This window comes from Lutjanus erythropterus, chromosome 10, assembly GCF_056507025.1.
Source record: "Lutjanus erythropterus isolate fLutEry1 chromosome 10, fLutEry1.hap2, whole genome shotgun sequence".
Taxonomy (NCBI): domain Eukaryota; kingdom Metazoa; phylum Chordata; class Actinopteri; order Lutjaniformes; family Lutjanidae; genus Lutjanus; species Lutjanus erythropterus.
The window spans coordinates 945,010-961,562 of NC_139326.1; the positions used below are offsets into that span (position 1 = coordinate 945,010).

The 16,553-nt window shown below is 42.8% G+C and overlaps 1 protein-coding gene across 2 annotated transcripts; it reads right to left on the minus strand.

Annotated features, from left to right (window-relative positions):
* Nucleotides 1-1,624: 1,624 nt before the first annotated feature.
* brd3b (bromodomain containing 3b) lies at nucleotides 1,625-15,740 on the minus strand. Of its 2 annotated transcripts, none has more exons than XM_084727766.1 (12): nucleotides 15,616-15,740; nucleotides 11,540-11,883; nucleotides 8,600-8,711; nucleotides 8,275-8,412; nucleotides 7,927-8,074; nucleotides 6,218-6,387; nucleotides 5,732-6,127; nucleotides 3,639-3,767; nucleotides 3,369-3,551; nucleotides 2,863-3,095; nucleotides 2,416-2,714; nucleotides 1,625-1,803 (listed from the first exon to the last, which is right to left on the minus strand). In XM_084727766.1, the coding sequence occupies exons 2-12, from the start codon at nucleotides 11,629-11,631 to the stop codon at nucleotides 1,685-1,687; spliced, it is 2,019 nt and encodes a 672-aa protein (XP_084583892.1). In that variant the 5' UTR covers nucleotides 11,632-11,883; nucleotides 15,616-15,740; the 3' UTR covers nucleotides 1,625-1,684. The 2 variants fall into 2 exon arrangements, with proteins under 2 accessions (XP_084583892.1, XP_084583891.1); XM_084727765.1 differs by having other exon boundaries at nucleotides 3,345-3,551.
* Between the last annotated feature and the right edge of the window lie 813 nt (nucleotides 15,741-16,553).

Below are 16,553 nucleotides of genomic sequence, written 5' to 3' on the forward strand. Positions count from 1 at the left end.
AAAAACCTGCAGACTTGAAACGTGCTGCAGAGAGAAAATCCATCATTGTCTATGTGCGCACAAAAATACTTTTGGTTTCACAAAACGGGACTCCGAGGAACCAAACGGACGTTTGTCACAGGATACAGGCTAAACAACTGGTCAAGAAGATCAATGGTTATCAGTTAATTGATTCATTAAACCTGGTCAACTGGAAAATCGGTCCGAAGTAAAATAATCGTTACAGGAAGGCCTTGAAAAACATGTGGAACCTCCACACGTTTTTCAAGGCCTTCCTGAAAGGATTATTTTCATTATCAATCATTTTCTCCAATAATCAATAACTTGTTTGGTCCAAGGTGACGTCCTCAAATGTCTTGTTTTGTCCACAACTCAAAGACATTCAGTTTACTGTCAGAGAGGAGGAAAAACCAAAGAAACTGACTGACTTGTGTTCTGGTGCAGGAAGTGGTTCCCTGCAGGTTCTCTTTGGGAACCAAAGTGGGCGTGTCTTGTTCTGCAAGGTCATTAGCAGACTTACTTGTTGAATTCTTGCAGGTCTTCAGACTACGGTGGAATCAGACAGCAGAGTAAAAGTCTGGGTGAAAACACAGCGGAACTTATGTCACATCAACCTCATAATTTTAAAACATAATTTGGTCTGACAGAAAAAAACTGCTGAATTATTTACTGACTGAAGCAGCTGATCTGAAAAAAACACGGAGTGGACCTTTAAAACACTCTGATGATGTAACTGAGGCACAGAGCTGACGGTTATTTCTCTCTGCAGCAGGTTTCAAGTCTCAACAAAAGTAATCCGGATCATCTCCAGTCTGATGTTTAACAGTTTCACCGATGAGAACTATAATATAGAAAGAATCTGATTGGCTGGGGGCGCTTCAGTGTCACGGTGATGCTCTGAACCTCGTCTCACAGGCGTTGCCACTTTGCAGACGACACATTTGAGGATGCTCCACTCCCCATCAATCACCTTGATCAGAGTAAAACCCACTGAGATCACCTCCTCCTCCTCATCTCCCATGATGCTCTATTGATGCTTCTGGAATGTTTTCAGAGGTCAGGGGTCACAGCCGGCCGTCCAAGAAGAAGAAGAAAAACAGCCTCCACAGCAGCAACATGTGAGTGTTCAGAGAAGATCAACACAGACAGACCGGCAGACAGACAGACTGCCTGTCTCTCTAACACGTCTCCCTCCTTTCTTCTTCTTCTTCTTCTTCTCCTCTCGCTGGGAAGTTGACATTTTCTTCTTCTTCTCTTCTGTCTGTTTGCATTCCGCCAGAAAAAAAGGGGGGGGAAAAACAAAAAAACAAAAAACGACACTATGAGCTAAAAAACAGGTCAGCCTATTTACATACAGTCTCCAAGTCTGGGCGTGTGTGTGTGTGTGTGTGTGTGTGTGTCTGTGTGTGTGTGTGTGTGTGTGTGTGTGTGTGTGTGTAGTTAATATATATTTTGTGTGTGTGTTGTAAGAAGTTCAGAGTGTGTATCTCTGTCTTTTGTTTGTGTGTGTGTTTGTTCAGGATGGAAATTGTGTGTATGTGTGTGATCGTCATGGTTTAACTGTGTACATTGAGTTCTGTGTGTGTGTGTGTGTGTGTGTGTGTAGAGTGGATAAACCTTTGTGTGTTCAGTAACATGTATGGGTGTGTGTCTGTGTGTGTATGTGCTGTGTGTTTGTGTGTGTTCAGTCTGTGTCAGAGGAAGAGGAGGTTCCTGTTGAGGAGCTGTCATCAGAGGAGGAAGAGGAGCTGCCACTCAAACGACTAGCCCCGCCTCCTGAGGCCCCGCCTCCTGCTGCCTTCTCTGTAGAAAGAGAGAGACAAGAAAAGAGAGAGACAGTCAGTAAACAGATACACGAGTCACTGATGTTTAAGTTTCCGAGGTCACACACTGCACCAAACTGACCTGCCAGCTAACTGTAGCAAAAATGTGCTACTGGGCCCCAACTGATCTCTCCAAACCCCCCCGTCCTCCCCGGGCTTTACTCGAGCCGGGCCAAAGGTGTATCTGACGATGTACCCGTGTAAAGACACAGATGTACCCAGGCAGGGCCAAAGATTTACGCAAGGGTGAACCTGAGCGGGGCTGAGGATTCACCCAAAACTGTACCCGCAGGGACAAGGATGTACCCGAAGACGTCTACACGAGCAGGACAGAGATCAAGTCCAAGTGTCACTCCGGTCACATACACTTGCAACAGAGGCAAAGTGTGAGTGTGACAGATGACTAAATGCTAAATCAGACCCAAGTGCAACTTGGTGGTGACCAGAGCTGAAACAATCCGTCCAGAGACTCAGTTACTAAAAATCATCATCGGAGCTTCATTTAATCCATAAAACTATTTACACAATGACATGAGGTCAACAGTTGGTACAGCGTACACACAACAACAGTGTATTAGTACACAATACTTACGCAGTAGCTTCCTCTGCTTCTTCTGCAGGCAGGACTTGACATAACGCTCCAGCTCTCGGAGTGTGGAGGGTTTGAGGGTTTCGAAGTCGATCTCGATCTCGTCGGGGTTGGAGTCCCTCAGCGACGGCTCTCTGGATTGGATGATGTGGACGACTCGGCCCAGCTTCTCCCCCGGCAGCCGGTTTATATCCAGACTCAGCTGGCGCTTCTCGTCATACGACATGGGCAGGGATGACTCCTCGCCATCGTCTCCGTTGGCTGAACCGCCACCTGACGCCTTACTGCCTTTCTTAGGTTGCCTTGAAACACACACACACACACACACAGAGTCACTCTGATTGGTCAAACCCTCAAACTGAATTCAGACTGTAGATTTAGTTTTCATGTGTTAATTCTTTAAAATGTGTAACTTCAAAAGAAAAATGGAAGTGATGGACTGAATTGTACCTGGTGGCAGTCACCGTGCTGTTGGCTTTCCTGGCTGGCGCCTTCTTCTGATTGGCTGGTTTAGGCTGTTGAGCAGCAGCCTTGGGCTTCTTCTCTTCCTCCATCTTGCCTTTGTTCCCTTTGTCTTTCTCCTTCTCTTTCTTCTTCTCCTTGTCTTTCTTCTCTTTCTTCTTCTTTGGCTTGCTAACCGGAGCCTGGGACAGGACGGCCAGCTGCTCGTGCACCGCCTTCAACTGGTGGAATATACTAATTATCAATATCTATACCTTGAAATCAATAGTTGGAAATGCCTTCAGCTGGTAAATTATTATACAAAAGGGTATCTAAAAATCACATATTAATATGTAGGATCAGTACTTATCAAATGCTTTTTGAGGTTATATCAAAATTAATCTTTTGATATAAAATTAAAATCCACAGAACTTTCATTAAAAATCTACATTGATTTTAAAAAAGAAGAAGAAAACCAGGATGTTCTTGACCTGTGATTGGTCGGCAGCACCAACCTGCTCCTGTAGCTCAGCCAGTCGCGTGGCTCGCTCCTCCTCTGAGTCAGACGATTCGTCGGAGGAGGAGTTGTTGCTGCTGTCAGAGGAGGCGGTGCTTTTACTGACCAATGGCGTTGTAGATGGGACTGAAGCCTCCAGGCCTTCATCTGGGATCTTAGCAAAACGCATCTCGAACACGTCCTGAGGAGAGAGACGGATTACTGACCACAGCAGCCAATGAGGTGAGGGATCTGAAGACTGCTGCGAGGTCCTGGAGGCTGTACGTACCTGCAGCTTGCGGGCCATGGCCACCACCTCATGGTCTGGAGGATTGTACTTGTAACAGTTGGAGAACATTAACCTGACGTCAGTCGCAAAACTCTGAGGGTCGTTGTACTCTCCTTTGTCCATCTTTTTCTGTTGAGGACAGATGGGAGAAAGATTATAGACCAAGAGTCCGTCTCTACACACATGTAACATGTGGATGAGTAAGACGAGTTGCACTGAGGATTCCTCTGTAACATGCTGATTATTTACACACAGTTCATTTTTGTCAGTGAATTTTAAAAAATTTTCCAGGACGTTTTACCCCATTTCCATTACTTCATTTAAATAGTTAGACCTAGAACTGAACAAGGTTCTTCATTCCACTGTCAGAGAACATATCTTGCTTCCACACTACGACGTCCTGGGCAGTTGCATGCCGAGGAACTCTGAGCCGACATCCTGTGTTTTCACCTGCCCCCTTTCCCAAATTCTGACGTGTGGGTCCCCGTGTTTGAGTTGGAGAGCTTTGTTCAGTGACGGTCGAAATGAAAACGGACAAAACCTCCTCAGACATCGTTATGTAACCTGCCTGTCTGGACTCCTCTTTGACTGGACTGTCATAATACCAGAAATGTAGTCGATGCAAATACGAGTGAATTTCTACGATTCTCGATACGTAATTCATTACCAGGGTAAAAAAAACAAAAAAAACACACAATAATAAAATTCAGCCTTTACTGTTTTTCTTTGCCACCTGAGTGTAAATGTTGTCTCTGCATGTCCTGAGGAGCTGCAGCTCTGGTTCTTTGAAAAGAACACGGGTACGATCACATTTTCGTGACATCCCTGCTCTATGATAACAAGCTAACTGAAACAGGACACAATTCAAAATGTGCGCTTGTGGCCACTGTTCCATTTATCAGGAAACACACAGCAGCTCTGAAAAGCTCAGCCGTGTCAGAATGTGTGAAGTTTAGGGCTGAAACGATTCCTCGAATAATTCGAGTAACTCGATTACAAAAAATGATCAAGGAATTTTCTCTGCCTCGAGGAATCGTTTAATTTTGCCAGCTCAACGCATGGTATTTCGCCCGGACTGCTTTTAATGCGGCACAACGCGCTGACGTCACGCACGTAAAAGAAGAAGAAAGAGGTGGCGGATATGTTCGGTTTTAACCATGGATGTAGAGGTAACGACGAAGAAGGCGACGAAAGCGAAGAGAAAGGCACAAAGAAAAGGCAGAAAATGTCAAAAGTGTGGGAGCATTTCAAGCTGGACACGTTGCGCTAATTAATGAGATTAACGTTACTGTACCTTGCTAACATAACGTTAGCCCTGCAGAGAACTAGGTTTCTATTAATTATGACTATGTTCAATTGAAACACGTGGGAAAAACACATAACCTTTTAAGTGATGTGTGTTATCAGGTGTAATGACATTTTTAGGTTAGAAATAAGAAAATTTCTTGGTAAGATCCTTAGTTTTTTGAGTGAAGGCAGTGAATTTGGTCAGCTGGTGTAAGTTCAGGGTTTTTAAACAATGTGCATCTAAAAATAAAGACATTGATTGTCTAAAAAAGGAAACCAATGGTTTATTATTAGGTGAAATGTCTTATTTTCTCATGTATATTTATAACTGCTCTTTAACTAAACAAAAATATGTTTTATCCGTTTACTTGATTAATCGATGGAATTTTCAGTAGAATACTCGATTACTAAAATATTCGATAGCTGCAGCCCTAGTGATGTTAGACATATTTTGGGATTTTAATAAGCACATTTTACACAACAGCCAAAACAAAGTTTATTTTAAACTTTTCAAAAACATTTTCAGGCCAGGAAAATGTTTTTTTTTCTACTTTCATATTTTTTCCAGGTTATTTCATGTCCAGGACAACCCTGTTTACAAGCTACAAGACATGAATGAAGTCTGTTTTATGCATTTTCAACAGCAAACGTCCTTTCTATCTGTGAGGAACTGAAATCAGGTTCCCTGAGCAGAAAACTAGTTTGTGATCACCAGCCGTCGTTCACACAGATCAGAATCATCAGTAAGAGATTTGAGTCACTGCATTTCTTATTCCTACAATGTGATGATGTCATGTGTGTTTTACCCGGACGGTGCTGAGGTCCATAGGGTGTTTGATGATGTCATGGTAGTCGTGCAGCTCCAGCGCCTCGGCGTCCACCGGCTTGTAGAACGGCCAGGCATAGGCAGCGTGTTTCTTTGAGAGCATCTCCTTCAGGATGGCGTCGCAGTGTTTCATCTGCTCGCCCAGCTTACCGCCCTTCCTGCCCCCGGCTCCTCCTCCACCGGTTCCCACATCACCCCCCGCCACCTCCTCACCCGTCTCTCTGCGGGTCTTGGCGGGGCGGGCAGCAGCCTCGCGGCGGGATGAGCCTAGTTTGGCCGGTTTGGTGTCCTGAGCGGACGGAGAGTCAGCACGGCCGGCGGAGATGGCCGACGTGGTGGGAGTGGTGGTGTCGGCTTTCCTCTTCACGCCTTTCTTCTGTTGGACAGACAGACGGACAGAGACAGAAACGTCAGTGTCTTCTGTAATATTTTTGCGTTATGTGATGCCATTTCACAAATCCGTTACCTTGACAACAGGCTGTGCAGACGGCATCATGGTTGCCGGGGGTTGTGGGGCGGAGACAGGGGGTGTGGTCTGAACAGGTGTGGGTGTGGTTGAGATGACAGGTGTCTGAGAGGGGGAGGGTGAGGGGTAGGTGGGGGGAGGGGAGGCTGAAGACTCCGCCTGCTGACTCACTGAGACACACAGAGAGAAGGTATGGTTAGTACTGGCATGTAGTAGTACTGCAGTAAACACAAATATCACTTCACATTTTAAAACTGATTTCAAACCAAAGATTTTCCAAAAATATATATATATATATATAATGTCATGGTGTAAAATATGAATAAGAACAGAATGCAATGATTTGCAAAAACTTTGACATGTATTCAGCAGAATAAGAAGATATTTACTGTTCAAACTGATAAACTTTATAGTTTGTTGTAAATATTCAGTCACTGTGTTCCAGGATCATGTTTCTCTCTGTGATCCATCAGTTTTTCTTCTAACACTCAGTCAGTGTTTGTTGAAGTTTTAAAGGTCAATTCTGTCTCATTCTTTCTTGATATTCGTCTTCAGCTGCTCAACAGTCCACAGTCTCTGTTGTCCTATTTTGTCCTTCATAATGCACCACACATTTTCAATGGGAGACACGTCTGGACTGCAGGTCCAGGTCAGTCTAGGACCTGAACTCTTTTACTATGAAGACACGCTGTTGGAACACGTCCACAACATGTCTCAGCATCGTCTCTGAAATAATCAGGGATGTCTCTGAAGAAGACGTCAGTGATGGCAGCATGTGTCTCTCTGAATCCGTCCATACCATCACAGCTGCTGTCTGTTGAAGTCAGTGCTGGGAACAATCTGGATGGTCCTTTTCCTCTTCAGCCCGGAGGACACGACGTCCATGATTAGTGCAAACAATCTGAAATGTGGACTCGTCAGACCACAGGACACTTTTCCACTTTGCGTCCGTCCATCTCAGATGAGCTCTGGTCCAGAGACGTCTGCAGTGTTTCTGGATGTTGTTGATATGTGTCTTTCTCTTTAAGTCTGAACTTACATTTGTAGATGCAGAGACAAACTGTGTTTACTGACAACGGTTTTCCAAAGTGTCCCTGAGTCCATGTAGTGTCCTTTATACAATGATGAGGGGTTTTAATGCAGTTTTTAATGCAGTGCTGCCTGAGGGGTCAAAGGTCACAGACAGTCAGTGTTGGTTTTCAGAGATTTCTCTGGATTCTCTGAATCTTTTAATGATATTATGGATTGTAGATGGTGAAATCTATAAATTCCCGCAGCTTTGTGTTGACAGACGTTGTTCTTCAACTGTTGGACTGTTTGCTTACTTCACTCCATCCATGCTGTGAACCACTGAGTCTTTCCAGGACGCCCCTTTAACACCCAATCATGATCCTGTCACCTGTTACCAGCTCACCTGTGGAAGGTTCCTAACAGACGTTTTTGGAGCCTTCAACAACTTTCACAGTCTTTTGTTGCTCCTGTCACAACTTTTTTTGGAATAGAATGTATATTTACAAAAACAATAAAGTGAAATCAGTGTGAACATTAAATATCTTGTCTTTGTTCTGTATTCAGCTGAATACAAGTTGAAGTGTTTTTGGAAATCACTGCGTTCTCAGCTTTTTGCAGTATATACCTGTTGTGGTGTGGTGCCTGTAGTATTAGTACCTGCAGTAGCAGCAGTAGTAGTATTAGTATCGCAGTAGTACCTGTAGTGGCAGCGGCAGGCTGTTTACTCTTGTTTTTGCCTTTGGGAGCTGGTGGCAGCAGAGCGACTTCTTCTTGAGGCATCTGAGCGACTTTCTGCAGGAAGATTTTCTCTAAAGCCTGAGCCATCAGGACGATGTCGTCTGTGGGCTGAAACACAAACTCAGGTTTAAAAAGTGTTTTCAAATAGCCACAGCTCTGCAGCGATATCTAGTGGCAGCCATGACACACTGCTTTCTTCTCCCACAAACCTCCACCTGTGCTGATCACACCTGAGGCTGCAGGTCAGGGTGAGCAGGACCAGTAAAACATGGCTGACTGCACCTTTAAGGTGAACTCTGTATTCGTACCTTGTTGTAGATGTAACAGTTGGTGAACATGGTGTTGAAGTCCTGCATGGCCTCACTGGCGCTCCAGTAATAATTGTTCTCCAGACGTTTCTTGATGGTTCCCATGTCCATCGGGTTCTTGATCACCTTGTGGTAGTCCTGGAGACATGGACGTGGTTAGCTTAGCTTAGCATAAAAACTGGAAACAGCTATCCCGATTCTGTCCAGCAGCTCTAAAGCTCTCTGATGAACATGTTCGGTCTCGATTATTTAACAGAAACTGAAACACTGTGGAACTATTTTCTCATGTGACAGTCAGAGCGGTGAGACGCGTACGGTAACTTACCGCCAGGCAGAGTTTGATGGCGTCGACAGGCTGGTAGAACGGCCAGGCGAACTGATGCTTCCACAGGGTCTTTACCACCACGTTCTGCATGTACTGCAGCTGGTTGGTTTTTCTGATGGACACAAACAAACACAAGACGAGGACGTCACAGAGCTGCAGGAGGACTGAACTCACCTCCTGCTTTTACCGCTGCGTTACACCTACTTTTAATCAATTTCATTATTTTATTCTACAGAGCACATCTTGTTTTGGTTGATACTGTGGCTCATTTGGGATGAGATGGAAGGCAGAGTGAGTAAAAGGTTCTGTTAGCTACTGGTTGAAAGATTTATTAACTTAGATTTATCAACTTAACTTGCAAAACTTCAGTGTTTTCAGTGCGAGCGTCATCTATATTTATGATTCTAAATATGCATTAATAGTAGCTGTGTTTCCATCTAATTGTAAAGCGACGTTGAAGCAAACTTTTAAACTGTAAAAAGGAAAAAACATGGATTAGGCTTGTTTCCATCAACTGCTTTGGAGCAAATAAACAAGGCTACACAAAACGTAGTTTTGTCAGAGGTTGGTGGTGTATGCTACATTATTAAACAGAGTAGAAGAAGTAGAGTTCACGAACCAGAAAATAAAACCAGCTGTTTGACAACCCACAATACACCTGAAACAAGGAGGAGAAACAAAACCAGCAGCCTTGGCCATCTACAAGAGAAAACTAGACGGAGGTCTTCAGGAACAGTTTTCAACTAAGTGAACTGAAAAGCCAAAAAACACCTCAAACAAATGTTTAAAAGTTTGTGAAATTGAGGGAGTGTTTCTTTTTTTCCACTGTTGGTGTTTCTGTCAACCTTTCTAACGGAATTCCTGACAAGATTTTTCATTTGTCTGTCTGATGCGTTTCTTCTTCTTCTGTTTTTTGTTTTTACAGCGTGCAGTTAGTCACACTTAAACACCTTAATGATATTAGATTTCCACACAGACAGAGAAGTTCAAAGTGTGTGTCCTCCTATAGTTCAGTTATAAATCAGCACACCGCGGAGCGTCTCTCCAGCTGTCCAGCATCACCTGCGCTTCACGCTCTGCACTCCTTTACTCTTGAATTTAGGATTCATTTGGACCAAACCAGAGCTGGTGATTGTTGGAACAGTGGAAATCAAGATGTTTTTGTTGAGTTTTATTTAGTTTCTGTAAACCTGAATGAAGCTGACGATGATGCAAAATGATTCTGGTGAGTTTGTTGAGATCAATAAATCAGCTGTTTCTGTTTAAACCAAACGTCTCTTCCTCTTTTAAAATAATCTCTGACTGTAGTGATCCTTTCCATAATGTTGTCAGACACTAACAACAACAATCTGAGCCTGTCAGAGACAGAAACAAGCGTCAGCTGACCTGCGCTCCGCGGTGCGCTCTGGTGAAGCGTCTGACGGTGCGTCAGCTGACCTGCGCTCCGCGGTGCGCTCTGGTGAAGTGTCTGACGGCGCGTCAGCTGTGCTCCGTTTCTATCCTTATTTATCATTTCTCATTGCAATGTTCTCCCTGTGAATTTTTGTAGTTTTGACTGAGGGGTCTCTGACTGATGCTTGAAATCTTTGCAGCCAGAAATGGAAGATTTCAAAATGTGAATAAAAATACATAGAAACTAGGGGTGTGTGTCTCACTGACTGAGACTGATTCGATACGTGTTCAACGATACAATATGTCTTATAAATTCCTAAATAGCGATTGATTCGGTTCGATACGACTCAGCTGTGTCACCATATGATATGATGCAATGCAAGACAATGCAGTGTGTGAATCTTTACATTTTGATTCAGTTAATGCTACATGTGTAGTGTTATTAGTTACAAAAAAAAATCCTGATAGTTTGACTAAATATAGTAACAGTAGAGACAGAGGAGAAACTACAGTGATGTTAACATCTTATTATGAGTCTCATGTGTAAATGAGATCCTGTAATCTGAATGAGAATCAGTGAACAAACTTTAAAACTTTAAAACTCACAGTCACATGACGTCTCTGTTCTCTGCTGTCTGACATCTTTTACATAAATGATCTGCAGCAGCGTTTCTCATCTTTCTTATAAAACACAAACTTATTCTACACTTGCACATTATGAAAGTTTGGTGGCGCGACGCGGTACAATGTCAGTTCTGTTTTCAGCGCCGTCCGTTTTGATGAAATGAAGAGGCGACACAGGAGAGCGCTTGTTTTGTGTGAGCGAGGCAGCAGGTGTCTAGTGAGAGCGGTGCAGGCAGAGACAGGAGGAGATAAAACGGAGGAAAATCACAACAGCAGCTCCTTGATGCCAAAAATAAAACATATGCACATCCTAATGAGACGTATCGATACGCTAATGCTGCATCGATTTGTTTCAGATTCAGGTTCAGCTTTTTACCGATGCAGGTCGTCTGAACCGATGCACTCGTATCTAACACATTAAAGTCTGATGCATCGTCTGATGAGTGAATCATTACACCTCTAACAGCTAAAGACGGCTAACAACTGTACAAAATAAATAAATGTAAAAGTTAATATAAATTAATAAAATGAACAGCCAACACAGGGACACAAAATGATCAATAACTATAAATTCTCTGTTCAACACATCAGTTTCATACTCTGTGTTGGAACTCTGTTCAATTGTTTCATCCTTATCAAACAAATTACATTTAAAAAACAAACAAACAAAAACATGACAGTCAGTGTTATAAGCAGAATTTCAAGAGTTTGACTTCCATATTGTGACTTTTTACCAGTTGAAACCAGATTGACAGGGAGGAAGTTGATTTAAACATTGAAATGTGGGTGTGTCATAAGACAACGTACCACACTGTTGCTAGGTAACTAATGAATTCGAGCTGCTAAAAGTTTAAGACTGAGTCTAAACATGATGGATGATCCAAACAGGGAAGTGGAGGTGTAAGCTTCAGGTGTGTTTTCTACCTGCCAGGTTTTGTGGGGTTGGTGACCTCAGGTGGGGGCGGGTTGGTGAGGGCCGGGGGGCTGGGGGGCGCAGCCTCGGGGGCGTCCGACATGGTGGACGACTGTGACGCAGCGATGCACCGTGGGACGGCAGGGTCTGACCTGAAGGTGAAAAAACAACTCCCCCTGTGGTCTGAGGGTGTGTGTGTGTGTGTGTGTGTGTGTGTGTGTGTGTGTGTGTGTGTGTGTGTCTGTGTGAGAGCACACAGGTGTGTGTTAGTGTGGGTGTGTTCAGTTCAGGTGCAGTTGGTGTCGATTCTTCGGCTCAACGTTTCCCCCGACGAGACAAACTCCCATCGCACGACCTGAGAGAGGAGGAGACACATCGTTAGCATCATTAGCTCTGCTGCTGCTAACCATCAGAAAAAAAGAAAAGAAAATGATTGACAGAATGATCGATAAGGACAATAATCATCACAAAAGGCCTTGAATAAAAGGTGCCAACATGTGGAACATCCTTTGGACCCATTTTTCAACCTGCATGTTCATCCTCTGATGACAAAACATGCGTCTGACAGACCCTCACGCTCTTACAGATGCACAAAGTACAGGGCTCAGCAGTAAGGACTTCTCGTTTGGCGATGTTCTGATGTTTTAAATTTTTCACCAAACCGAAAAGGTAAAGGGGCGGGGCTCAGGTGAAGTTAGGATGGCTTGAACGAGGGCTGCACAATTAATCGCAAAATAATCAAAATCACAATATGGCCAACCGCAATATACAAAGTCAAAAGAAATCACATCTGCAATTCTTTTGACAAAAGGAGAAATACGTGACAAAACAGCATTAAAATCATGTCTTTATGCTGGAAAAAACACATTAAAGGTCTGATTTTTCGGTGATCTGTACCAAATAGTGTTCAACTGCAATGACTTGTTGATTAATCAATTAGTTGTCGACTATGAAATTACTTGTCAACTATTTTGATAATCAATTAATCAGTTTGGATGTTTTTTTTTATTTTTTTAAAGAAAATTGTCCAACTTCACCCCTAAAAATAATCCTCTTCTGCAGCTCTAGCTCACAAACACAAACTCTGACTTCAATCTGACAAACATCCGTCGCAGTGACGGAGAACCTGAATCCTGGTAAATCGTCCTGAACGCTCTGTCATCAACACAAAATTATTTTATATCATTTCTACATCCAGGTGAAGTTTCTCGACTTCCCAGGTATTCGATCTGCTAGCGGATGTCAAACAGAGTTTTCAGCCACCATGTTAATATTTTTGTGTTGACCGAAGATGAAATCCACCGACAGGCCGACCTGATATCACCTGATGATGAGGTGGAAAATGATTTGGCCATAAGTGATTAAAAATAAAAACAATGACAGACAGATAATCAATTATCTCCCCCTGTGGAGTTTACAGCCCCTACAGGAAGTTGTGATTGCAACAATTGATCACTGTGAATTCTGCACGACCACGCAACTTTGTCCAGTCAACACAACTTTTTGACCAATCATAATCACAGCTTCCCACAGTTCCACCAATCACAGCAGCTCCCCGTGCAAACGTCATACATGTATGTTTCAATGAACAAACTCAATATTTTATTTTTTTTTGTATTTTAATTTTATCACAGGTACTGAAAAGAACATATTGTATTTGACATTTATCAATGTTCTGAACACTTATATGAAACAGAATTTTTTTATTCTATAATTTTGTGCTTGTTTGAGTTCAAGCTCCAAAAAGATTTTGATTATTTGTGTAAAACTCTTCTGGTGTTTTTCTTCAGCAGATTTTGTTAGAATTTTCATAATCTCAAGCCTTTTAGGTGAGGTTACTCGAAAGACTCATAACAAAATGTGGTTTTATTCTCACCAAAACAACTGTTGGTTTGTTTTGGGGTGTTATTTATTTATTTTTTTTCATACGCAAAAAAAAAAAAAAAATGCGGCTGGTTGGAACAAACATGTTCAAACACTCTGGTTGGTTTGACCGATTTCTCTGATTCAGACAAACATCACAGACTGAAGGTCACCTGTCCATCACATCCTAACTTTAAATATTCAGTCATCAACATCGTCCAATCACAGTTGGACACTGTCAGTCACATGAGCCACAGACGCAGACTGATGAGGACTGACCTGAGCTATAACTCATTTTAACATCACGTATTTCATGCTTTGCGTCTGGTATTACAAGATTTGTGATAATGAAAGATAAAATCTGATGGTTGACAAGTTGAGACATTTGTCCCAAAGTTCATGTCCATTCACTGTGAGCCGAAATGATTATTTGATTAGTGGGAATAAAATCAATCAGCAAATAATGATGACAATCAATGGTTTTGGTCGTCTGCAGGTTTTCTGTGTTTTATATCACAGTGGACTGAATCTTTCTGGGATCTGGTCACATTTTCACTGTTTTCTCTTTAAGCACCAACTATTTTGATAAGTGATTAGTCAGTTTGAGTCATTTAAGAGGAAAAGTCAAAATTCTCTGATTTCAGCTTCTTAAATGTGAATATTTTCTGGTTTCTTTCCTCGTCTCTGACAGTAAACTGAATATCTTTGAGTTCTGGACAAAACGAGACATTGATTAATTGACATATTAACCAATTATGACAATGACAGGAGTTTGTGACAGGATGAACTTTTCACCATTTTCTGATATTTTATGGACCAAACAACTGATCCATTACTCCTCAAAATGATTGACAGATTAATTGATCATGAAAATAATCATTCGTTGCAGCCCTACAAAGATGTTTTCTTCAGTCTGTAGGACCTGGTGTGTAGGCCTGCACACTTCTGCAGAACCACAATAATTTTACAAACAGAAATTGTGTTTTTTATCAAATATTTCACTTCCTGTGATGTGAAAATTCCAGTACAACATGTTGCGATTTCAATAAATTTGCGATTAACTGTTCAGCCCTAAAGAGAACAGAGTCGTTTGGTACAGAACCCAATCAAAAATCAACTTCTTTTTTCCAGAATAAACGTAATGCAAATATTGTGACTCATACTGCAATATCTGTCAAAATAGTATGATTAATACTAATAACATTTTTAGCATATTATTAAGTCCTGACTACAGACTTGGTCTTCTTTATGGACATTATTTCACACTCATAGTCCAGAAATTAACAAAAATCAGGCCCACTGTGATCATTTCATATTTCTCTGTTCATAACCAACAGGAAATATTTTCTTCCTAAAAGCCTAAAAAAGTCTGGATCACCAAAAGCTGTCTCTCAGCTTGATACCTGTCCTCCTCTCTGAGCCCTGCAGCAATTAAACACCGACAAGAACCCCGGAGGATCCGCTCAGATCCTGTTCACTGACAGATCACTGATCCCACCTGTCCACCAGACACCAAACACACCTGAGATCCCCGGTCTACAGTCAGGATCACAGTCCGGTCCTGCAGGATCAACAGATGTTGAGTCCTGCATGCTGCTGCGGTTCAGCGGCTAGCAGCTAATAGCTAATAGCTAACACACACACACACACACACACACACACACACACACACATAGACGGGTATCAAACTGCACAGATCCGTCAAACAGCAGCTCCATCCGCAGTCACACACACCGGGCAGGTGTTTACCTGCTCGGTGACCGCGGACAGCCCGGGCTAACTCACCTGGCTGCTCAGGTGTGACTGTTTTCACTCCAACTAACATCATTGATCTGCTTTAAAAAAGATGGCGGGCAAGACGAGCACAACACCAGCTAGCTGCTAGCTAACAGAGCCAGGCTACTCACCGAAGCCGTTAAATGTCATGAATACGGTTAATGGCGGCTGTGCAGGTGTGTAAGCGCGTGCTCAGGTGAATATCGCGACGTTAGTTCGCTAATGAGCCGAACATCTGTCAGATTAATGGATCAGATCTTTGCAGATGTTACCGCTCGCTGTTCGGCTGCTAATGCGCCGTTAGCCTGTTAGCCTGTTAGCTGAGCTTTGTCTGAAGGCGCCGAGCGGCCGCCAGGCTCCGACACACCGACACACGGAGCTCCTCTCCGGGGAGTCTCTGCCGTGTTAGCCCGCTCCCCCACCCGCCCTGCCCCGTCACGGTGTTTACTTTGTGTCCGCTCCTCCGGTTCGTCCCGCCGCCTCTCCGCTCCGCGCTGCTCGCAGATCAATTTGATTTTAGCCAAGTAGCATAATAGATGAGTTATCAGCTGTCTGCCGTGTGCGCAAGCGCAGTAGCGAGCACCATCATGGATGTTGTTGTGATCGGATTGGCTCGCCGGGTGGCTGAGCCGCTCTGATTGGCTGCGAGGTGTTTGCGGTGCTCTGATTTGTTGCTGGTGGTTGTGAGCGCCGTGATTGGCTGGTGAGTTAGTTGAAGTGCAGTGGTTGGTTGAGGCGATGACCGAGCTGCTGTGATTGGCCGGTGAGGTTAACGTGGTCCAGAATGGCGTCGTTACTCGAACTACGTTTCCCAGCATGCAGAGCGGCAGCAGCGAGCCTGAGGCCCGTTCTGCTTTGCAGGTGAGCTTGATGATGAATTTACTGATTTAAATCAATAACTGATCGTTACGTACTGATATTGATACATCAGATCCATTATATGAACCAACAGACATTAACACATGAACAGATGTGAATCATTTTGAAGAATACTGATATTAATAAAGGTGTAGGAGGGTGATGTGAAACTGCACGAATCCTGAAAACCACTAAAAGGAGTAAACGCACAAAATAAAGTAATGTCCCACTGATTTATATAACAGCTAAGATAAAACTTAGAATTAAAATTTGTGATAATTATTTTATTTTATTTGAGTACATCAAATAAAGATCAGCGACTAGCAGTTAGCATGTTTTGTTGTTTTTTAGCTTGCAAATGTGCAAACAGTATATCACCCATTCTTGAGAATTTTGACAGATCATGCCCAAGGCAAAATAAATAAATAAATAAAATAATAATAATAATAATAATAATAATAATAATAATAATAAAATTTTAAGGACGTATATATGAAATATATGTGGTTTATGAAATGTTTTGGTTTG